At 37.7% G+C, this 18659-nt stretch overlaps 1 protein-coding gene across 2 annotated transcripts in view; it reads right to left on the reverse strand.

The window, feature by feature from the left end:
* LOC138704968 (collagen and calcium-binding EGF domain-containing protein 1-like) overlaps positions 1-18659 on the reverse strand; it is a 181526-nt gene that overhangs the window by 72726 nt on the left and 90141 nt on the right. For both annotated transcript variants that reach the window (XM_069833449.1, XM_069833450.1), the window contains exon 6: positions 16427-16535. In XM_069833449.1, coding sequence (XP_069689550.1) covers positions 16427-16535 — 109 coding nt within the window. The remainder of the gene's footprint in view (positions 1-16426; positions 16536-18659) is intronic.

Below are 18659 nucleotides of genomic sequence, written 5' to 3' on the forward strand. Positions count from 1 at the left end.
GAACAGTTCAAATGTGAATTCACAGAACATAGATTTAGTAATTTTGAACGTAAGGAGAGTGATATTAATCTTTTTGTTAATCCTTTCACAGTAAATTTAGTACAGTCCGTGAGAATGCAGTTCCAGGACGAGTTAACTGATCTACAAAGTAACGTAGAATTCAGAACTAAATGGAGAGAATATGACTTGACAAGCATAGAATTATTTAAAAAATGAACAAAACGAAATATCCCAAGATGAACGTACTCGCTGTCACTATATTAGCTACCTTCGCATCGACATATATGTGCGAACAATTACTTTCGAGAATGAAGATTGCTAAATCGAAACTTAGATCCCGATTAACAGATGAGCATCTTTTAAGCCAGCTACGCATTGCAGTAAATTCGTTGGAATAGATTTCCGATTACTTGCAGAAAAGAATACACGTATTGAATAGACCGCAATGTGTGGTGCAATATGAAAATAACATTATTTATGATATTATTATATAACTATATTAAATACTGTATAATAAATAATGTAATAACTGAATATTACAGTGTATACTCCTTCCTTTTTCAAATTCAGTTTATTATCCGTATTTGTAAGAACTATGCCACTGGCGGTGCTGCAAGGTACAATGCAATGTAGTTGCGGAGCCCAGTCTCGTACACTGTGTGTGTTATGCAGTGAGTGCAGCATCATCCGTGTAATCGGCGCTTTTACAATTTTGAGCATACCTGGTCTAGTATAACGTCATTGTTATGTGCTTAGGCCGGTCTAGTTATTTAGTAAGTCTATGATAATCTCTTTCTAACTCGTTGGTTCAACCCAACGAGTTAGAAAGAGAATATAGAGCGGCCATGTTGTCCTGTACCACCGCGATGCCACCGCGAAACACGGCAGATATGAACTAAGCGCCTACCGTTGTAAAAATTCGTCTGCTTACAACGTTATGTATAGGGAGGTAGAGCTACGAAAGAAAAACATGTCTGTTGTGTGTTCTGCATATAACTGCAATATCAAAAAGAAAAAGACAACTGATATATCATATTTCAGGTAAATTTTATGAGGTCCATAGTTTTGTTAATTAGCAGCATTTTTTTTTCATGCGTAAATGTGTAACAAAGCCCGGCATACATACCGTGTGTACTACAGTATTTTTCTTTTCTAGCAGATTCGCTTAAAAAAAAGGAACTGGTGAAACAGTGGTAATAAATATGAAATGAGACAAATTGTGTCCCTCCGAGCATAGCTTTTTGTGTTCACGACACTTCTTATGTCCTTCCTTACTGCTTATAGAAGAAGACGATGTGCTGTAGCTTATAAAAAGTAGGTCTATTTCGAAGACAAACAATAAACCAAATAAATGGTTCACTAGTAGGTGTTTGATGTCACTGAAGCTTCTTAAAGCTGCTATAATTCTCCCCCTCATATGCACTGTGAATGTTCCTATCACTTGCGTAGTTAGTCCCAAGTATTTTTATGCGTTGATAATTTTTAGCTTTTGTTTTTTGCATGTTATGAAGCCGGTTTTCGCTGCTCTGCCTCCTTTTCTGCAGATTACTAATTCAGTTTTGCTGGTGTTTAGAACCATTTCGTTTTCTTCTGCCCATTCTGTGATTAGATTATGGCGATCTGTAGCTCCTCTTTGTTGTTCGATGCGATAGCCATGCCATCCACATATGTACGTTCTGACCTCTTGCGTCTGTCTTGCGATTTCTAGACGTGAAAGAGAATTGGACTTAGTGGGTTGCCCTGCAGTACCCCATTTGTTTGACGTATCCACTTTGACTGACTGATATTGTCACATATTCGTATATAGTTTTCTTCTAGAATGCTACCTATTAGTCTTGTTAGCGTAGATTTGTCAATGATTCAAGTTTCTGTAGCATTTTAGCCCTACTTACCGTATCGAACGCCTTTGAGAAATCTTTGAAGATTACGTACACTTTTCATATTTTCCTGGTAATAGTTTCCTGCATATATTATACGAGGCATCCGGCAGCTATCAGTGTCGGTCTTCCGGCTCTGAACCGCCTTATTCCTCTAGAAGCTGCGGGACTAATAGTCTGCAGATTCTCTGAGCTAAGAGCTTTGTCAGTAGTTTAAATATTAGGCCTACTGATTCTAGTGCGACTCCCCGATATGCCTCTGGCTTGCTCAGTTCCTCTTTTCCTTTGTGAAGCATATTAATAGTTGACTTCCTCCATGCTGCCAGGATCTTTACCGTTTTCAGACACTTATTTATCAGTTTCATCCGCATCGTTCCTAGGAAGTCTACCGATGTTTTCAGGTGCTGATCGTAGATGGCGTTAGGTCCTGTCGCTCTGTTGCCTTTTGCCTTTCCTATCATTTTTCCACCTCTTCCCTGGTGAATGCGGCATATTGGTCCACTTCCCCTTCTGCATTTATAGAACACGTCCCATTGCATAATATCTTCTCCATATGCTCTTCCCAGATCTTCATTGGGATGTCTGTTGGGAAGCGGGGTTGTCTGATACGTAATGCTCTGTGTGGGTCTTTTAAGGTGGCCTCTATTAACTTCTGATTCTGTTTGTCTATATATTCGATTCTTATCCTCTTCAATTAAGTTTTGTATTCCGGTCTGGCTGTTTGGTATGCCGCGAGCAGTGGGACCTCTCTTGATTGTTTGGCTTCTCGTAACAGCTTCAGTGTTGCTTGTGTCATTGATAACTAAAGATGAGGAGTTTGTGCGCGGCACGAAAAACAGGTTGACTCGACAGGTAGCATAGGTGGACAGACAGGTGAACAACTACGACCAGTGCAACCAAAAGAAATGCAACTGCACGCTATCCATTTGCCTACTTGCCGGCTTATCATAACAACACGGAACGAACAGAGGCCTTCATAGTCCAGGCAATTTCGCCTGGTGTGGTTCTTCTTGAATATCAATGGTGTTGAACAGTAACTTCATCTAAGATGTCTTTTCAGACTATTCGAGAAAATTTTTGTGGTCGGAATGAAGAGAAGTCTTATTTCGGTCATATTTTTTACACACGATATGGTCTCACTAAATAGCTTGTTAGTGGAAATGCTCCATCTGCAACAAAATAGGAAGGAAACGGACTCTCTTTTTACAGTACTTTAACGCGGAGGGTAAGGGAATGTAAAGACCCCATTGTGTTATACAATGCCTGCGTGCAGAAGAGCGAAAAATGGCTCAATCATTATTTCTTTCAGCGTAATTTGGTTCAATTATTGTGAACAAGCCTTCTGCATCGCAGCACGCCAAAAGTACGAGAGTATGATAGGATTTGTAATAATAGATCATATGCGGAGACTAAGAGGAAGGCAGAAAATAGGAAAGATTGGAGAAAGCTGGGTTTGCAATGAAAGGTCTGCCTTGGGCAGAACACTATGTATAGGGGAATTCGGGGGAATATGGGCACGTGGGGAATACGGGCAATATTACGTTTTCATGTCTAAACTCTTGCAACGAATTATGTTTCTTCGCTAAAAACGGTTAGTATAAAGTGAGAGTATCGCAATGTTTGCTGTGGGAAGCGCGCTGTGCAGTATTGTCTCGTATTGTTGTTAAAACAGCCATCTGAAACGTGAGTATTGACTTCCAAGTATAATAAAATTTCACAATACTTATTTTAGATATGTTATATGCAATATATTACACATGAACTTTAGAAAATAGTTTTAATCTAATAGTATACATACAGAATACACATCTTGAACTGCCGTTCTATTGCGTCAAACGTTGTTTTGTAAATAGTACACGGCATTGCCAACTGTTGAAAGGAAACCCTACATGTCGGGATAATATGGTCGCTAATGTTCGGGGGAATATGGGCAAGCATTACATTTCATAAAAATGATTCTTCAATCTTGATGGAAATGGCCTACAAATGATTACAAGAGCGAAAGATGTCATTGAACCCAAAGAACACAAAGTGGTGCGTTGCATTTACCCTAAAGAAAAGGGGAAAACCATTACCCTTGTGGCTTGCTTCAATGCAGCAGGGAATTATTTTCCTCCAAGTATCATTATAAAAGTAGTGGGGACAATAATGACTGAAAGAACAGCTGCCTGCTGTCAGTAAGGTGTACTTCAACAAGCAGTCTGCCTACATTAACGGAGATACGAGGTGTGATCATTAATTTCCGAGACCTGTCCCAGAAGTGGAAATAAAATTACCTCATTTAAATTTGGCTGCCATCCCCTCCAAGGTAGTCCACTTGGGCAGCTATACACTGATCCCAACGTGTCTGCCATTTTTGGAATGCCTCCTAGAAGTCGCGTTCTTGAAGCCTGTCAAGCACCTTCTGCGATTCCCGTTGGATTTCCTCCACAGTGACAAAACGGTGACTCTTTAGCTTGAATTTCATCTTCGGAAAAAAAAAAAAAACAAAAATCCCAGGTGGCCAAATCTGGTGAATATGGGGGTGAGGAATGGCGACCATCTTATTGCGGGTGGAAAACTGGAGTGCTGCGAGAGCTCTGTGAGCTGGCGCAGTGTCGTCATGGAGCATCCATTTGTTCTTTGTCCAGAGTTGTGGTCGTTCATATTCAAAATGGACGTGAGGATCATTATGCACAATTTGTCGAATTTTTTCGACATTTTCAACAGTGTTGCACTTGTGTGATCGACCTGACGTCTCGTTGTCCTTCAGCGATGTTCTGCCATTTCTGAAATGGGAATGCCACTCAAAACACCTCGCCTGACTCACTGCTTCATTCCCGTAGGCTTGCTTCAACATTCCATGGGTTACGGTTGCCGATTTGCCAAAGAATTTGACGTTGGCTTTCCTCTCCAGTTTAGAGTACATCATGATTTCTCAAATGCGAGGATGTACGTGCTGACAAAACCTTGTGTAACACAGGTCTCAATGAAAATAGCGCTTTGAAACTTTGTTTCGTGTCTCTTCAAGGTCGTCTAGTATCACTGCTGCGCACGCGTGTCAATCATGCGATCCCTTCGCCCACAGCAGACACAATCTCGGAATTTAATGATCACACCTCGTATATTTTTCTCAATAATCAAGAACTTCGTTGTCTATTTCAACATAAGTAAGCATGCCCCTGGAGTTTTGATAGTGGATGGACGTGATTCACATAGTTGTAATCCTGACACTCTTAATTTTGCAGTAGAAAACTGATTATGCATATTTTGTCTTCCTCTACACACCACAGCCTGGCTTCAATCAGCAGATAAGGGTCTGTTTGGTCCTCTGAAGAAAGCTTACAACAGTGGTGCTACAGCTTTCTGCAGCAACATAGGAGACCTTTTACGAAGGTCGAGTTTGCTTCCATTGTCAAAGAAGCATGGAACAGATGTGTCAATGTATGTCTGGCTGTAAATGCCTTCCGAGCTTCAGGCCCTTTTCCAGTGTACATGAGTGTCATTTCTGATTATGCTTACATCGGCACTGCAGCATCAGGTGACTAATCTACATTTCATACAATTCCTTCCACCGATTCAAATGTCTTAGAATCTCCAAACGTCATTCATCGCCAAAGAGTCACATCATCTGCCAAAGGCGTTACGCAATAACCATCACAAATTGCATATACAATATATAATATAGTTAATACAGTTATATTTTCAAGTATTTTAAGTGTTTTTTAACTTCTTTCAGTTGACTGTGATTGACATCATTAATGCCCATTTTACCCCCACACTCGGGGGAATATGGGCAAAACACATTAACTTGCATTTTCCAGTTTTACTTGCAGTCAGGATTCTTATATAATATAGCTAAATTGTTCAGAAACATATCCCAGCTGTAAAATTAATAATTAGAAAAAACCGAGAGATATTGCACGCGAAATAGTACTAAGGTGCCCATATTCCCCCGACTTCCCCTATATACCAAATTTCTCAATTCGGACTTGTTTACCGTCCATTACCCCAATTGAGTTAGGGAGTTTCCGCAAAGACTCAAAACGATCAGCTATCATTTTCCATTGCTCTCATTTTGGAAGGGGCATATAAAAATTTAACACGTCCCAAATTATTTTTGTTTAAAAAACTTTACACTTACTTTTTACAAATCTTTTGTGTACATGAAATAATAAAAGAAACCTTGCTTACTTTAGAATGATTCTCCAATATTTGTGTTCCTGTGTAGGAAAGCAGGAGCAGTCGTCTGTACTAATTAATGCATTGTGCTATATAGAATCCAACAAACTTGGCGTCTGTTTGTTGCAGTTCCTTAGCTGCTACACACAGTCTGCAGTTATTGTTCCTTTCTACATAAGGATGAATCTAAAACTTCTTCCCTCATAGTCTACTATTTTTGTCATATAAGGCCCTAATAAGAGATACATTGCTAACTTCTCCAGTATAATTTGCTATCTCTCGACAACTATGGGAAATCAATGTTTGTGCTTCTAAGCCATTGTGTTCTTTGTCTAACCTCAGTTGAAAGTAAGCAACGAGCAAGAAATGTAATTTTTCACACTTTGAAATTTTTAATGGTTTTTGTTAAGGAAATGAACAGCAATTAATGTAAGCTACAACAAATTTATTATTAATTTTATAAAATTGCTGGCAAAATGTTGCATATATTGAGGTAGATTGCTAATAAGGATTTATGACCTTGAGTAGCTATTTCATTTTTATTTATTCCGTTCCCTAATAAGAGATACATAGGAACCCTATTAAGAGATAGTATCTCTTATATATAACCCTTATTTGGTATTACTATGATGCTCATTTTTTAGAGTTTACTAAAAGCGTTAATGCTTCTAGTAGTGTCAATTTGTCTGCGAGTAACTACATACGAACCAATGAAAGATAAATTTAACTATTAATTAAAATTAATTACGAATTAGGCCAATCATTAATTATCCATTGTCCTCAATTATTCATTAAAAATTATTAATTGAAATGATTAAGTTACCATTATTAATGACTGGAATTAATTATTCATTGAGATGACAATAATATCAATAGCTAAAATCAATTAAAATTGGCTAATCCGACAACATTTACCTTAATTAAAGATCAAAACATAAATGCGTAATTCGTAAAATATTCTCTATATATTTCAAATAAAAATCTTGTGTAATTATTAAAACTATTAAATTTAATTGTGTTTTCTGGTTTCGAAAATTTCGTTGAACCTGTGTAAATATCGCCACTACAGGTTTTACTCAAGCATAACACAAAAAGATCTTCTCTTGCATCGCTCCAACGCACAATTGGGTGCGGACCGCCGGAATATTTATCAATCATTAACATTTTCTATGAATTTACTGTTGTTAAGCTTTCCGAATCTCTTTCTGCGTTGCGGATTTCTGAAGTGCGGACATCTGGTTAATGTTTACAGTGTAGAAAGATCAACTTCAATGACTTTTGAAAAATATAATTTATTCCAGCTAGATTGAGATCCTGGCCCACTGTGCACTGTAATGAAAATTTAAATATGTGCTCACATTCTTGATATCGTATCCTGAAGTATATGGGATGTCTTGTTCGAAGTGTATTGTTCATATTAAAAGGCTTCTTCGATGGAAGAAAGAACAGGAGAATGCATTTCACAAAGTTTGATAAAAATTTTCTGCCTGAACTGATCAATTTCAGAAAAAATTTTAAAAATTATTTTTATTTACTTTCGGCCCTAATCAACTTTAAGAGTTTTGCATATAAACCACCTGTTGCCTTTCTTTCCAATGCTGTACAATTCTTTTTTCAATTTATTAAATGTGATAAAATGTTTTCATGGTCATGATACCCTGTTTTATCAACGTTTAAAAGTTTCTGTTTTTCATGATATGATTCACTGCAAACATCCACGTCCTCTATTATTTTTCATTATTTCAAGGTCCTTGTTTATAAAATGTTAACACGTCAAAATACACACTTAATTAGATCTGTAAAAGAGAATTTGTTTAAAATAAATTCGCTAAAAGCTTTGGGCTATATCGAAGCCACGATAATTTCCTAACCATTATATAAAAAAGCAAATGTGCTATTATACACTACCACTAAGACTAAACAAAGATACTCTTTGCCTACGAGAGAGGGTACAGTAGAGTATACAGTACAGCTTTGGCATACTCAGCATGATGAGTTCTGAACCTTCCTACATTAAAAGAAGTGCGAAGAAATGGAACCTATGTGCTAGGAGTAAAATGTGACGAAATGAACTGCGTAGAGAAAAAATTATATCTCATGTTTACACATTAGCACAATAAGCGATTCGTAACTTGAAAAATCAAAACAAATTTTTTTTTTCTACAATAGTGCGTAAAGTTCCATTTTATCCACTATTATCAGTGCCTAAAATGAGCCTTTAAAACACCAGTGCGTGAAAACGTAAGTAATAACTTTACACACTGCTATTCATTTTACACTCTGCCGAAGAAAATTTAATATTCAATGTAGAAACTTCATTGAGTAAGAAATTAATGCATTACTTTGATCTTTCATTACTTAAATATCACACGTAACACAAAAAAGTAACAAATTTAACATTCATGTCCACATTTTAGCCCTTATTATTCTGAAGTTACATGTAGTACGCATTGTAACAAGATTTTTCATTCAACTGTTCCTAACAGCTTTGTTAGTTACATGCTCGGTTAGACGGCCATGAAATCGTGAACATGAAAAAAAAAAACATGCTGCCATTCCATGCATACTTACTTCTTAATGGTTCTAAGTTTAAACGGTCATTGCATTGTGATCTTATAACCTCTCCAACTTGAAATATTTATTTAATGTAAATTTGTGCTATCGTAGAAAAAAACATTGACACACATTCGTAAAGTTTTCTTTTTGTCTCGCGTGTGTTTGTGAAATTCGCCTTAACCTTGATTGAGAACGATCGCTAGATGTACAGTAAGTACAGTTGCTCCTTTCAATTCAAATGAGAGTTATAACGTGACTTCTTATGCAGTAGCTAGATGGAAGCACAGCGAAATTTATAAAAGTTGTTGTCGTCAAAGCCTATACGGCTGAGCAGTCTGTTATACAGTATATGTGATCTGTGTTTTCATATACTTTACACTCGTGCCAAAAAGAAAACATTTACGAACTTATTTTCATAAATATCTGTTTAGGTACTGGGATGTCGTGATTGCTGATGTATATAACTGCATTGTTGGTGAGAAAGCATATCCTGGAATTGTGTCCATACGGACTCAGAAGCAATGGATTTCTGTTTGCTTTTGTTGGGGAGGTATTTAGTCCGGTCAGAAGTTATGTTTAATTCAAAGTGTAATTATAATTGATACATTAAATTTTTTACCATATGTATTATAGTCAGTTTTTTAATTCAAAACTTCCTCCACAGCCAAATTCTGGCTGCACAACTGCATACTTTATTTATGCAGTAGTATTATGAGACTTAGATGCACTCATGCAAGATCTAGCTGAAAGATTAAGCAGCTTAGATTCATTAAGTTTCCTGCAACTTCTGAACTCTAAGAATTTTCAGACAAACCTAGTATAAGGCACCGGCGTGGCTCAGTCAGTTAAGGCGCTTGCCTGCCGATCTGAAGTTGCGCTAGGGTGCGGGTTCGATCCCCGCTTGGGCTGATTACTTGGTTCTTTTTTTTTCCCAAGATTTTTCGCACTTTGGCGAATCCTCTGCCTCGTCTCGCCAAATACCATCTCGCTATCGCCATCTCATCGACGCTAAAGAACCTCGTAGTTGATACAGTGTCGCTAAATAACTAACTAAAAATACCGAGTATATCCAGAAGATGAAAGAAAATTATGGAAAAGTGTTTATATTTGGCACTCTCAGGTCACATACCACAGATCACGCACCACATAACTAACTTTCATGAAAAGGGAATGAATGATCTACAAGGGGCATACTGCCAAGTTGTGAAACTGTGTGAACTGGTTTTGACTACTCCTGTTACAAATGCTTCAGTAGAACGTAATCTTTCAGCACTAGAAAGAATTAAGAAGTACATGATTCCCAGTGACAGGGAAGACTTCGCGAACTTGTCTCTGGTAGGTAGAGAGAAAAAAATACTGTTTCATTTGCTAGATTAGCTAGATAGGTTAGAATTGTTTAAAATGTGATAGATTAAGCTTGTTTAGGTTAGTTTTAATTTGTTTAGCTTGATTTTGGTTTATTTAGGCTATTTTGGATTAAATTTTATTTGCTTCTGATCATATGACAATAATTTGGAAGTATAAACTTACACAAGTACATTTTCAATTGCCACCAGGTTGTCTTTGAATATTGCTCGTCTTCTTCGTGGAAGTGGCTTACGTGTAACCCACTTTGAGGTTGGGACGCCTGCAAGGCAGAGTTACGTTGTCCTCTGATATCGTAGGGATGATCACGATTCTTTTTATATATGGATTTGTTCAGTAATATTATACATACAGATGCACTACACTATCGGAATGTTCTCTTAAATCCAATGCACGGGTCTTTTGACCGTACGTTTTACAAAACAATTCCTACTTTGTAGGTTTCATCCCCCTCGCCTGTTATTAGACCCAACCACTCTCCAAAAGAATATACAGATTAATATGAAAATGGCACAAACAAAACACATTATGTAATATATCCTAGCCTAACATACAAACAGGCATAAAAGTGTATAGATCAATAGTTATTCCTTCCTCAGTTCGCGTCACAAACTTCAACAGCTGATGATCGATCTCGTGGACAGTGACATTGAGAGGACACACAGAGTAGGAGGTCAGAATGGTGGCAACGTCCCATTGTATGTAGACTGGCGCATTTCAAAATGTGCTGCATCCTTCGGGACAATAATACTTGAATTGTTATCTCCGAGGATTTCAGTGAGAGAGTTCGTCGCAAGAGGGATTACCTTAAACAACATATGTTTGAGGCGAGATGACAGGGATGTCATGCTATTCTTCAGTACGATAAATTAATCATCAATGACCGAGTGTGGCACAGAGGAGAGCTGAAGAACATGGACAACCCTTCTCAGGAAAAGGACGAAGTGTTTGGTGTCGAGCCGGAGATTCCTGAGAGCGAGGTCCGCGCCATGGCGACCCCTGATAAAAGATCAAGACCACCGGGGAAGGACGGGCCCGAAGACGCCGGTAGAGAAGCCCCGGCAGGCCGTCGGGCCAGCAGCGTGGAGAATGCGGGTTCGTCACGTTACACTGCGAGGGACAGAGGACAGAAGACAATGGGGGTGGAAGTACCGAATAAAAAGATATCTCAACGGGTGTCAGAGACGAGAAAAGTGAAATGAGTGTCAGTGAATGACGGTCAATAGCCATGTCAAACTCTCTTCACGATCGGGTGCTGGATATTGAAGGGTTGAAAAGTAAAATAGGCAACAAGGATTTTTTTAATTTTTGGACTAATTTGACATTATGTGCATCACTGAAACATAGATGAGTGCTAATGATAAGATACAGTTTACGAATCACTGTAGTTTCAATGCATGTAGTAGATACAGGGGGAAGAGAGGGCGTTGGCCGGGAGGGGTTAGTATGTTCTATAAAACACATGAGTGGATGGAAGTTAGAGAAATTGATATTAATTTAGAAGGTGTGATATGTGTTAGTGTAAATAGTGGCGCTATACTAATGGTAATTATTGCTTATACAAAAAACCATCATTATCGAAGTATTGCAACCCGTCCTTCTACGAAAACATGGCGGAGAGAGTAGTAGATTTGCTTGTAAGCTATCCCGATGCGTCATTATTGTTAATTGGGGATAATTCGACAATCGAAATAGAAAATATTTCTTTCCGAGATTGGGTGGACGGTGAAAAGGAAGTGACAAAGCGAATAGATGCAGTAAAGATAAGGTGGTTAATGCAGAAGTTAGGGAATTACTTGCATTTTGTGATGCATTTAGCTTTGAGATTTTAAATGGAAAATATGGGAGAGATCAAAAGAGAGAATTAATGTTTATTAATGTCAGTGGGGGGGAGTGGTGTAGATTTTATTGAATGCAGCAAAGACACAATACCATTAATTAAAGATTTCTGGATAGGAGAAAGATCGGAGTCGCATCATTTTCCTGTTTGTGTGCAGCTAGAAATAATGGACTAGACTAGGCTAACTGTGGATGGAAGGAATAAAGAGGAGCAGGAAAGATCGGCATCAATATATAGGCCGAGGTGGAGGAAAGAACATAAGGACGTTATATACAGAGATTGGAGGATGGACTGAAAGACGTTGACTCAATCACGGCAGGACAGGTCACGTTAATTATTCAGGAAGCGGGTTTTGTAATGAAGTTAAGGGGGGAAGAAAAAAAAAAAAAAAAGGCACAAGAAACTTCTAATTTTTATGACAATCATTGTAGGGAAGCTAAAAAGAAAATGGATCAAGCATTGCGGACTTTTAGACGGTTAGGGGGCGTTGAGGATCGAGAAATAGTCTATATGTAGCCCATAGGAAGATATATAAGGACACTGTATTCGAAAAAGAGACACAATGGCAATGTAACATAGCGGAAGAAATCAGACAGGTCGCAGGACGAGGAAATGAGACTGAGGTATGGAGATCACTGAATAAATTGCGCAAAGACCCATATGTGGGAAACAACATCTCGCCAGAGGCATGGAAGAGCCACTTCCAGCGGGTATACGAGGGGGTTGGAGAATTTCGTGATGTACCAGTGCTGCAAGTACTAGAAATTGATATATTAGATGCCGAATTTACAACCGGGTGAGATGACGAAAGCTATAAGTAGTTTAAACATTAACAAAGCACCGGGTATAGACGGGGTGCCTTCTGAATTTCTCAAAGAGTGCATTAATATCAGGGGCGTATTTTGCGGACTACCGGGGCTACCGGCGGTAGCCCAAGGAAATTACAAAAGAAAAAGTTTATAATATAACATAATGTAATAATTTTGTATTATTAGTTTTACCATAGTAATTAAAATTAAAGTAATTGTTAGATTTATATGCGCTCTCTGCTCTCGAAAAGAAACAAGTTGTCAAGGCGGCATCGCTGGAGAAACCGCTTGCTACGTGAGGTAGCCTGTGACCGTTTCGCTCACGCTGTCCTTCGCACAACTGCCCGTCCCCCCGCTCCCTCCTGTTTCCATCGTGCACTGTAGACGGGCGAGTTGCCGCTCTCGTGATCGGTTTCTTCGCAGGCGCGAAGCAGCAATACGCTTAGTACGCTAGCTCATTAATGTGATTGTGTTCTTGCAGTGCATTATTTTAAATCTGTGATTTGTTCGAGTGTCTAAGAGTTATATTAACTGTGAATTATTAAGTTTTTAATTTCCCAATTAAGTGATATTGTGAAAAATATGGCAGAACAAGTTTCTGGAGAGGTTTGTGTTGAAAATGACTGTGTAATAGAAGGTTTATTAAAAGTGCCTTTTAACCGTCGTACATAACAACGAGAAAGTTGAAATTGTGAAAATGGAAAGACCAACTCCTGAGTTAAATTTGTCCATGGACGTAAAAGATAAACAGCGAGAGTACACACGCCATTTCACTTCAACATCATATGGTAAGTGGAATTGGTTGTGTGGTACTTCTAAACTGTCTAAACTATTTTGCTGGCCATGTTTGTTATTTAGCCGCGAAACTAATGTGTGGTCAAAATAGGGATTTTCTAATATGAACTCCCTTCGAACGGCAGTCCTAGAATGCGACAAATCAAAAGCTCATATTTGTAGTAGCATGAACTTTGCAAACTTTAGGAAGACAAGAATTGATTTACAGCTAGATAAGCAAAAAGCTCTACACATCAACCAACACAATGCTCTTGTGAAAAAAAAATCGGGAGATTTTACTGCATCTTATTAACGCAGTCTGCTTTCTAAGAAAAAAAGAATTGGCTTTTCGGGGTCATAACGAGAGTGTGGAATCAGACAATATAGGAAATTATATTGAATATTTAAGTTCCTTAAGTGAATTTGACCATTTACTGGCCAATCATCTTGAGAGTTCAACAGTATTTCGTGGTACTTCTCTCGCAATTCAGAATGACTTAATATTTGCTATGAGTGGGGTTATGATAAAGAACATAAAACCTTTTGTGGCCATTGTTGTTGATGAAACAAGTTACTGCTCTAATCAGAGTCAATTGTCCACTGTTTTAAGATACGTCGACAGTACTGCCAATGTTCAAGAACGGTTTATAGGATTCACAAATGTCATTTCGGACAAAACTGCTGCTGCTTTGTTTCAGCATGTGGAAGGTGTTATAGCAGAATACAATGTCGGCAATAAGTTAATTGCACAGACATACGATGGTGCTTCAGTTATGGCGGGAAATATTAATGGCTTAAAAACAAAAGTTCAAGTAAAGTATCCTCAAGCACTATTTGTCCATTGTTACAGCCATGTTCTCAATTTAGTTTTGCAACAAACTACTTCATCCATTCCAGAATGCCGCATTTTTTTCAAAACACTGTCGGGTTTAGCTGCATTTTTCTCATAATCTCCTAAAAGATCAGAAAACTCAAGGAATTTATGAACAAGAAACTCCCAAAAGTAGCACCAACTAGATTGAATTTTACATCTCGGCTTGTAAATACAGTGAAGGAATACAGAGAAAAACGGACTGCTTTCTTTAAAAAATATCGTTTGTAATGACTCTGAAGAAAACTGGGATGCTGCTGTAAATGTGCAGGCTCAAGGATATTTGAATTTTTTCACACAGTTTCAGAATATATTTCTTCTCGAAGTCTATGCTAGAGTGTTCGCACATACAGATGTGCTCTACAATATTCTTCAGACAAAAAGTCTAGACATAGCATACTACTTGCAAGAAGTGTCAAAGTTAAAAAAAAATACTATATCCGAGTTCAGACGTAGTGGGTTTCCGTCCATATGGAGTAATATGGAAAATGAAACTTCTTCAGCCAATAAAATGGAACCACCATTAAAGCGAAGAAAAGGAAATGATGAATTGAAATACAGGCAGCTGTACTACAGCATACTAGATCGTATGCACATGGAAATTACTGACAGATTTTCTGATTATGGAAAGCTTCAGTTCACACATCTTCTAGATTCTCAAAAATTTTCTGCTTATAGAGAAAACTTCCCGAATGAGGCACTAAACAAATTATTTCAGTCCTATAACAGTCACTTTGATCAAGTACGTTTGAAAAATGAATTAAGTGTAATATATTCAGCAGAAGTCTTTGATTTTTCGAACAAACCTATCCCTGAAATATTATCTGCCATATATGAAAACCAGCTGAACCAAGTTATTCCTGAAGTCTTTAAATTGGCAACATTAATTGTGACAATACCAGCTACGTCAGCATCGGTAGAAAGAACATTTTCTGCGTTGAAGAGAATAAAATCCTACTGTAGATCAACTCATACACAAGAACGTTTATCCGGCTTGGCACTAATATCCATTGAAAAGTCACTTCTACAGAAACTTTGCAAGTGGCCGAACTGTAATTTCAAGGACGAAGTCATCAACGTATTTTCGTCCCAATCAAGACGTCTGGAATTCACATAAATATGTAAGGAATTTTATTATAGGGATTTTAAAATATATTTTGTGTAATAATAGGGTCAGTGGTAGCCCAAACCCTTTAACCAGTATACGTCACTGATTAATATACAGGCAACTACAAGTAAAATCACGGAGATGTTTAACAAAATTTTTATGGAGAAAGTTATCCTAGTGATTGGACATCGGAAATTATATGCCCAATTTACAAAAAGGGAAACATGTCATGATTATTTAGTGCAAGGAGAGATCATAAATCTAGGCTTAATCTAAATTCCGGACCATAGACAAATACAGGAAGATCCCTTTTTAGGAAAAATTACTGTGCTCCAATCGGGAATCGAACCCGGTACTCGTAAAATGTAGCCAGAAATTCTGACCACTACACCAGGAGGGTCGTCACGTGTAATATATATATATATATATATATATATATATATATATATTAGCTACTTGGTATTTAATGACGCTGTATCAACAACTGGGCTATTTAGCGTCGGTGGAATTATGATAGCGAGATGAGGCGGAGGATTCGCTATGGATTAACTGACATTCTCCTCATGGTTGAGGAAATCATCGAAAAAACCCAACCAGGTAATCAACCTAAGCGGGAATCGAACCCGTGCCCAGGCGCAACTTCGGCTCAGCAGGCAAACACGCTACCGTCTGAGCTACAGCAATTGACTTTGAAAGTATTAGAATATTCATTGTTTGATGTTAGATTATACCTGTGGTAGATGTTAGTATGGCTACAAGGTTGATACTTTCGATTTTGAGCAAGCAGTAAATTAACAAAAATTGTAACAACTTCTTCCTAGAATGTTGAAATTTTTAATACCCTGTATTTTCGTCATGGTTAGAATAAATTAATGTTTCTAGTATTATCATGGAATGAATGAGTTTCAGCATGAAAGTGCTAGTAATATTAATTGGTAATATAACTCTGGTATCCCTAACAATATAATTATCTAATATATCGGTAACTATCTTCATAATCATTTCATGTTTGTTGATTTAAAATATTGCATAAAGAAATTAAATCTGTATTGAAATACGCCATACCTGGGAATCCTCTGGGTCCTGGAGGCCCAGGAGATCCTTGTGGTCCTGTTGGACCAGGTGGCCCAGGGGTTAAAGTTGATAATCGAACGGCAGTGGTTAATGCCAAAACCTTGACAAAAACAAAGCAGTAATGAGATGCATAAAATATTCCACTATTAAATTTTGTTGCATTAAATATTCATTCACAAGAAGAAAAAAACCTGGGAATACCCATATTCGATATGGACATGCCTATGTATATATTTCCCATGTAACGTGCATTATGATCAATTTGATCAGAAGTTATGTTTAACTTTCAATTTTCTTCTTCTATTTGGCCCCTCCTCGCCTCTACATCTCTCTCCTACTCTCTTTTATTTCTAAAAAATTTCATTTTGTATCATGTTCCTGCTATGAGTAGGGGAGAGGGAGGCAGGTTGGCTCAAATTTTACGTTTCATTTTTTTTCTGTAATTTGCATAGCATTTTTATGAAATCCTCAAAGATGGTCGTTCTACGTGTGGAGAGATATATGAATTTAGATTTCACCACGATTTAAATTTGAAATTTTGTCTTATTTTAAAACGTGCAGATTGAGTCAACTTACTCCGCCCTGGAGGCAGATTGACACATGGTATGAGATAAATTGGCTACATGTTAAATAAGAGCAAACTGCATATAAGACTACATTTTTTAAATTTAGAATATATTTCTTTACACATGCAAATGATTCAATATGATGAACGCACATAAATATATAACCATGGAGTTAAACACTCAGATAAAAGAAGAACTGAATCCTAGAAAAACAAAGTAGAAAATTTAATTTTGAACTTGTAAATGACTTTATATCATATTATCTTATTAAAAATATCTGAGAAAGAGTTTATGCATACAAAAAATCTGTTTCCATCTGTAAAATTTTTATGTGCCATAATTTACATTCCAGGCACTGTCACCTGGTGCACATTCTGAGTAAGATTTAACATAGGCTACTACAGACAATATGTCTCTCTATCTTCTTCGTTACTTTTCCTTCTTGAATTATCCTTTGTCTTTCGACTGGTCTTAAGATTCCTTTTCTCACTACTAAAGTCTCCTCTTGTATTTTTGTTGATCTAATTCATTACCCTTTTTCGATATCCTCTCCTCTAGTGCTTTCTTAACTGGAGAGTCAGTAAATATCGCAGTAGACAATTTTCCCCTTATGTCCTCATCCGTAGCTTACCTACAATACCGAGTGGGAGTCTGGAATTGGATATTAAAATCCTTGGCCCCTTGGCCACACTTCTGCTACTGAGAATGCTACTCACATACAAAATATACGTCATGTGTGTTTAATAATAAACAAATTATTTATTTAAAACCATGTTATGGACAACATAAGATTATTCTCATAATAAGTAAAACGCATCTAGATTCTAGATAGGCCTAACTTTTTGTTTCACAATATACAGAGTGTTTAAAAAATACGGGGCATAATTTCAGGTATGTATTTCCCACATGTAGACAATCAAAATAGTTCATTACAACATGTGTCCGGAAATGCTTTATTTCCGAGTTATGACCTTCACAACATTGAAATTCACCGGAATGTTTTTCTTTCCGCAGGTCGTTGCCGTCAAAGGAGACATTAAGAGGGCACTCTAACAGTTCATTCCGAGGCGAAGGTTACATTCAGTGTTGTGTAGGCATTAGACTGTGCGACATGTATTCAAATCAAGAGCTGGCAGAGATACACTTCATGTACGGTAAGGTGGATGGCAATGCTGCGCTGGCTCGTCGTTTGTTCCAGGAGAGGTACCCACAGCGACAATGTCCAGATCGGAAGACATTTGTACGTCTCCATTACCGTCTGTGCGAGTATGGAAAATTTAACTCTCCAGGTTTGGGAAGGGAACGACCAAGATCTACAACTCCAGAAGTACAGGAGGAGATTCTGGAGGCTGTGAACATGACTTCTTCTATCAGCACACGAAGGGTAGCGTTGCAAGTCAATGTTCCTCATACGACTGTCTGGAGACTGTTGAAAGAGTATCAATTGTATCCTTATCATTTGCAACGTGTACAGGCCCTGTCGCCAGCAGATTACCCTGCACGAGTTAGGTTCTGTCAGTGGTTCTTGTAGCAGAGTGGTGTAAATCCGAACTTTCCTGCCTTAGTATTATTTACAGATGAAGCACAGTTCACACGAGATGGCATAACAAATTTCCACAATTAGCATGTATGGGCGTATGAAAACCCACGTGCAACTG

Source organism: Periplaneta americana, chromosome 8 (assembly GCF_040183065.1).
Source record: "Periplaneta americana isolate PAMFEO1 chromosome 8, P.americana_PAMFEO1_priV1, whole genome shotgun sequence".
Classification (NCBI taxonomy): Eukaryota; Metazoa; Arthropoda; class Insecta; order Blattodea; family Blattidae; genus Periplaneta; species Periplaneta americana.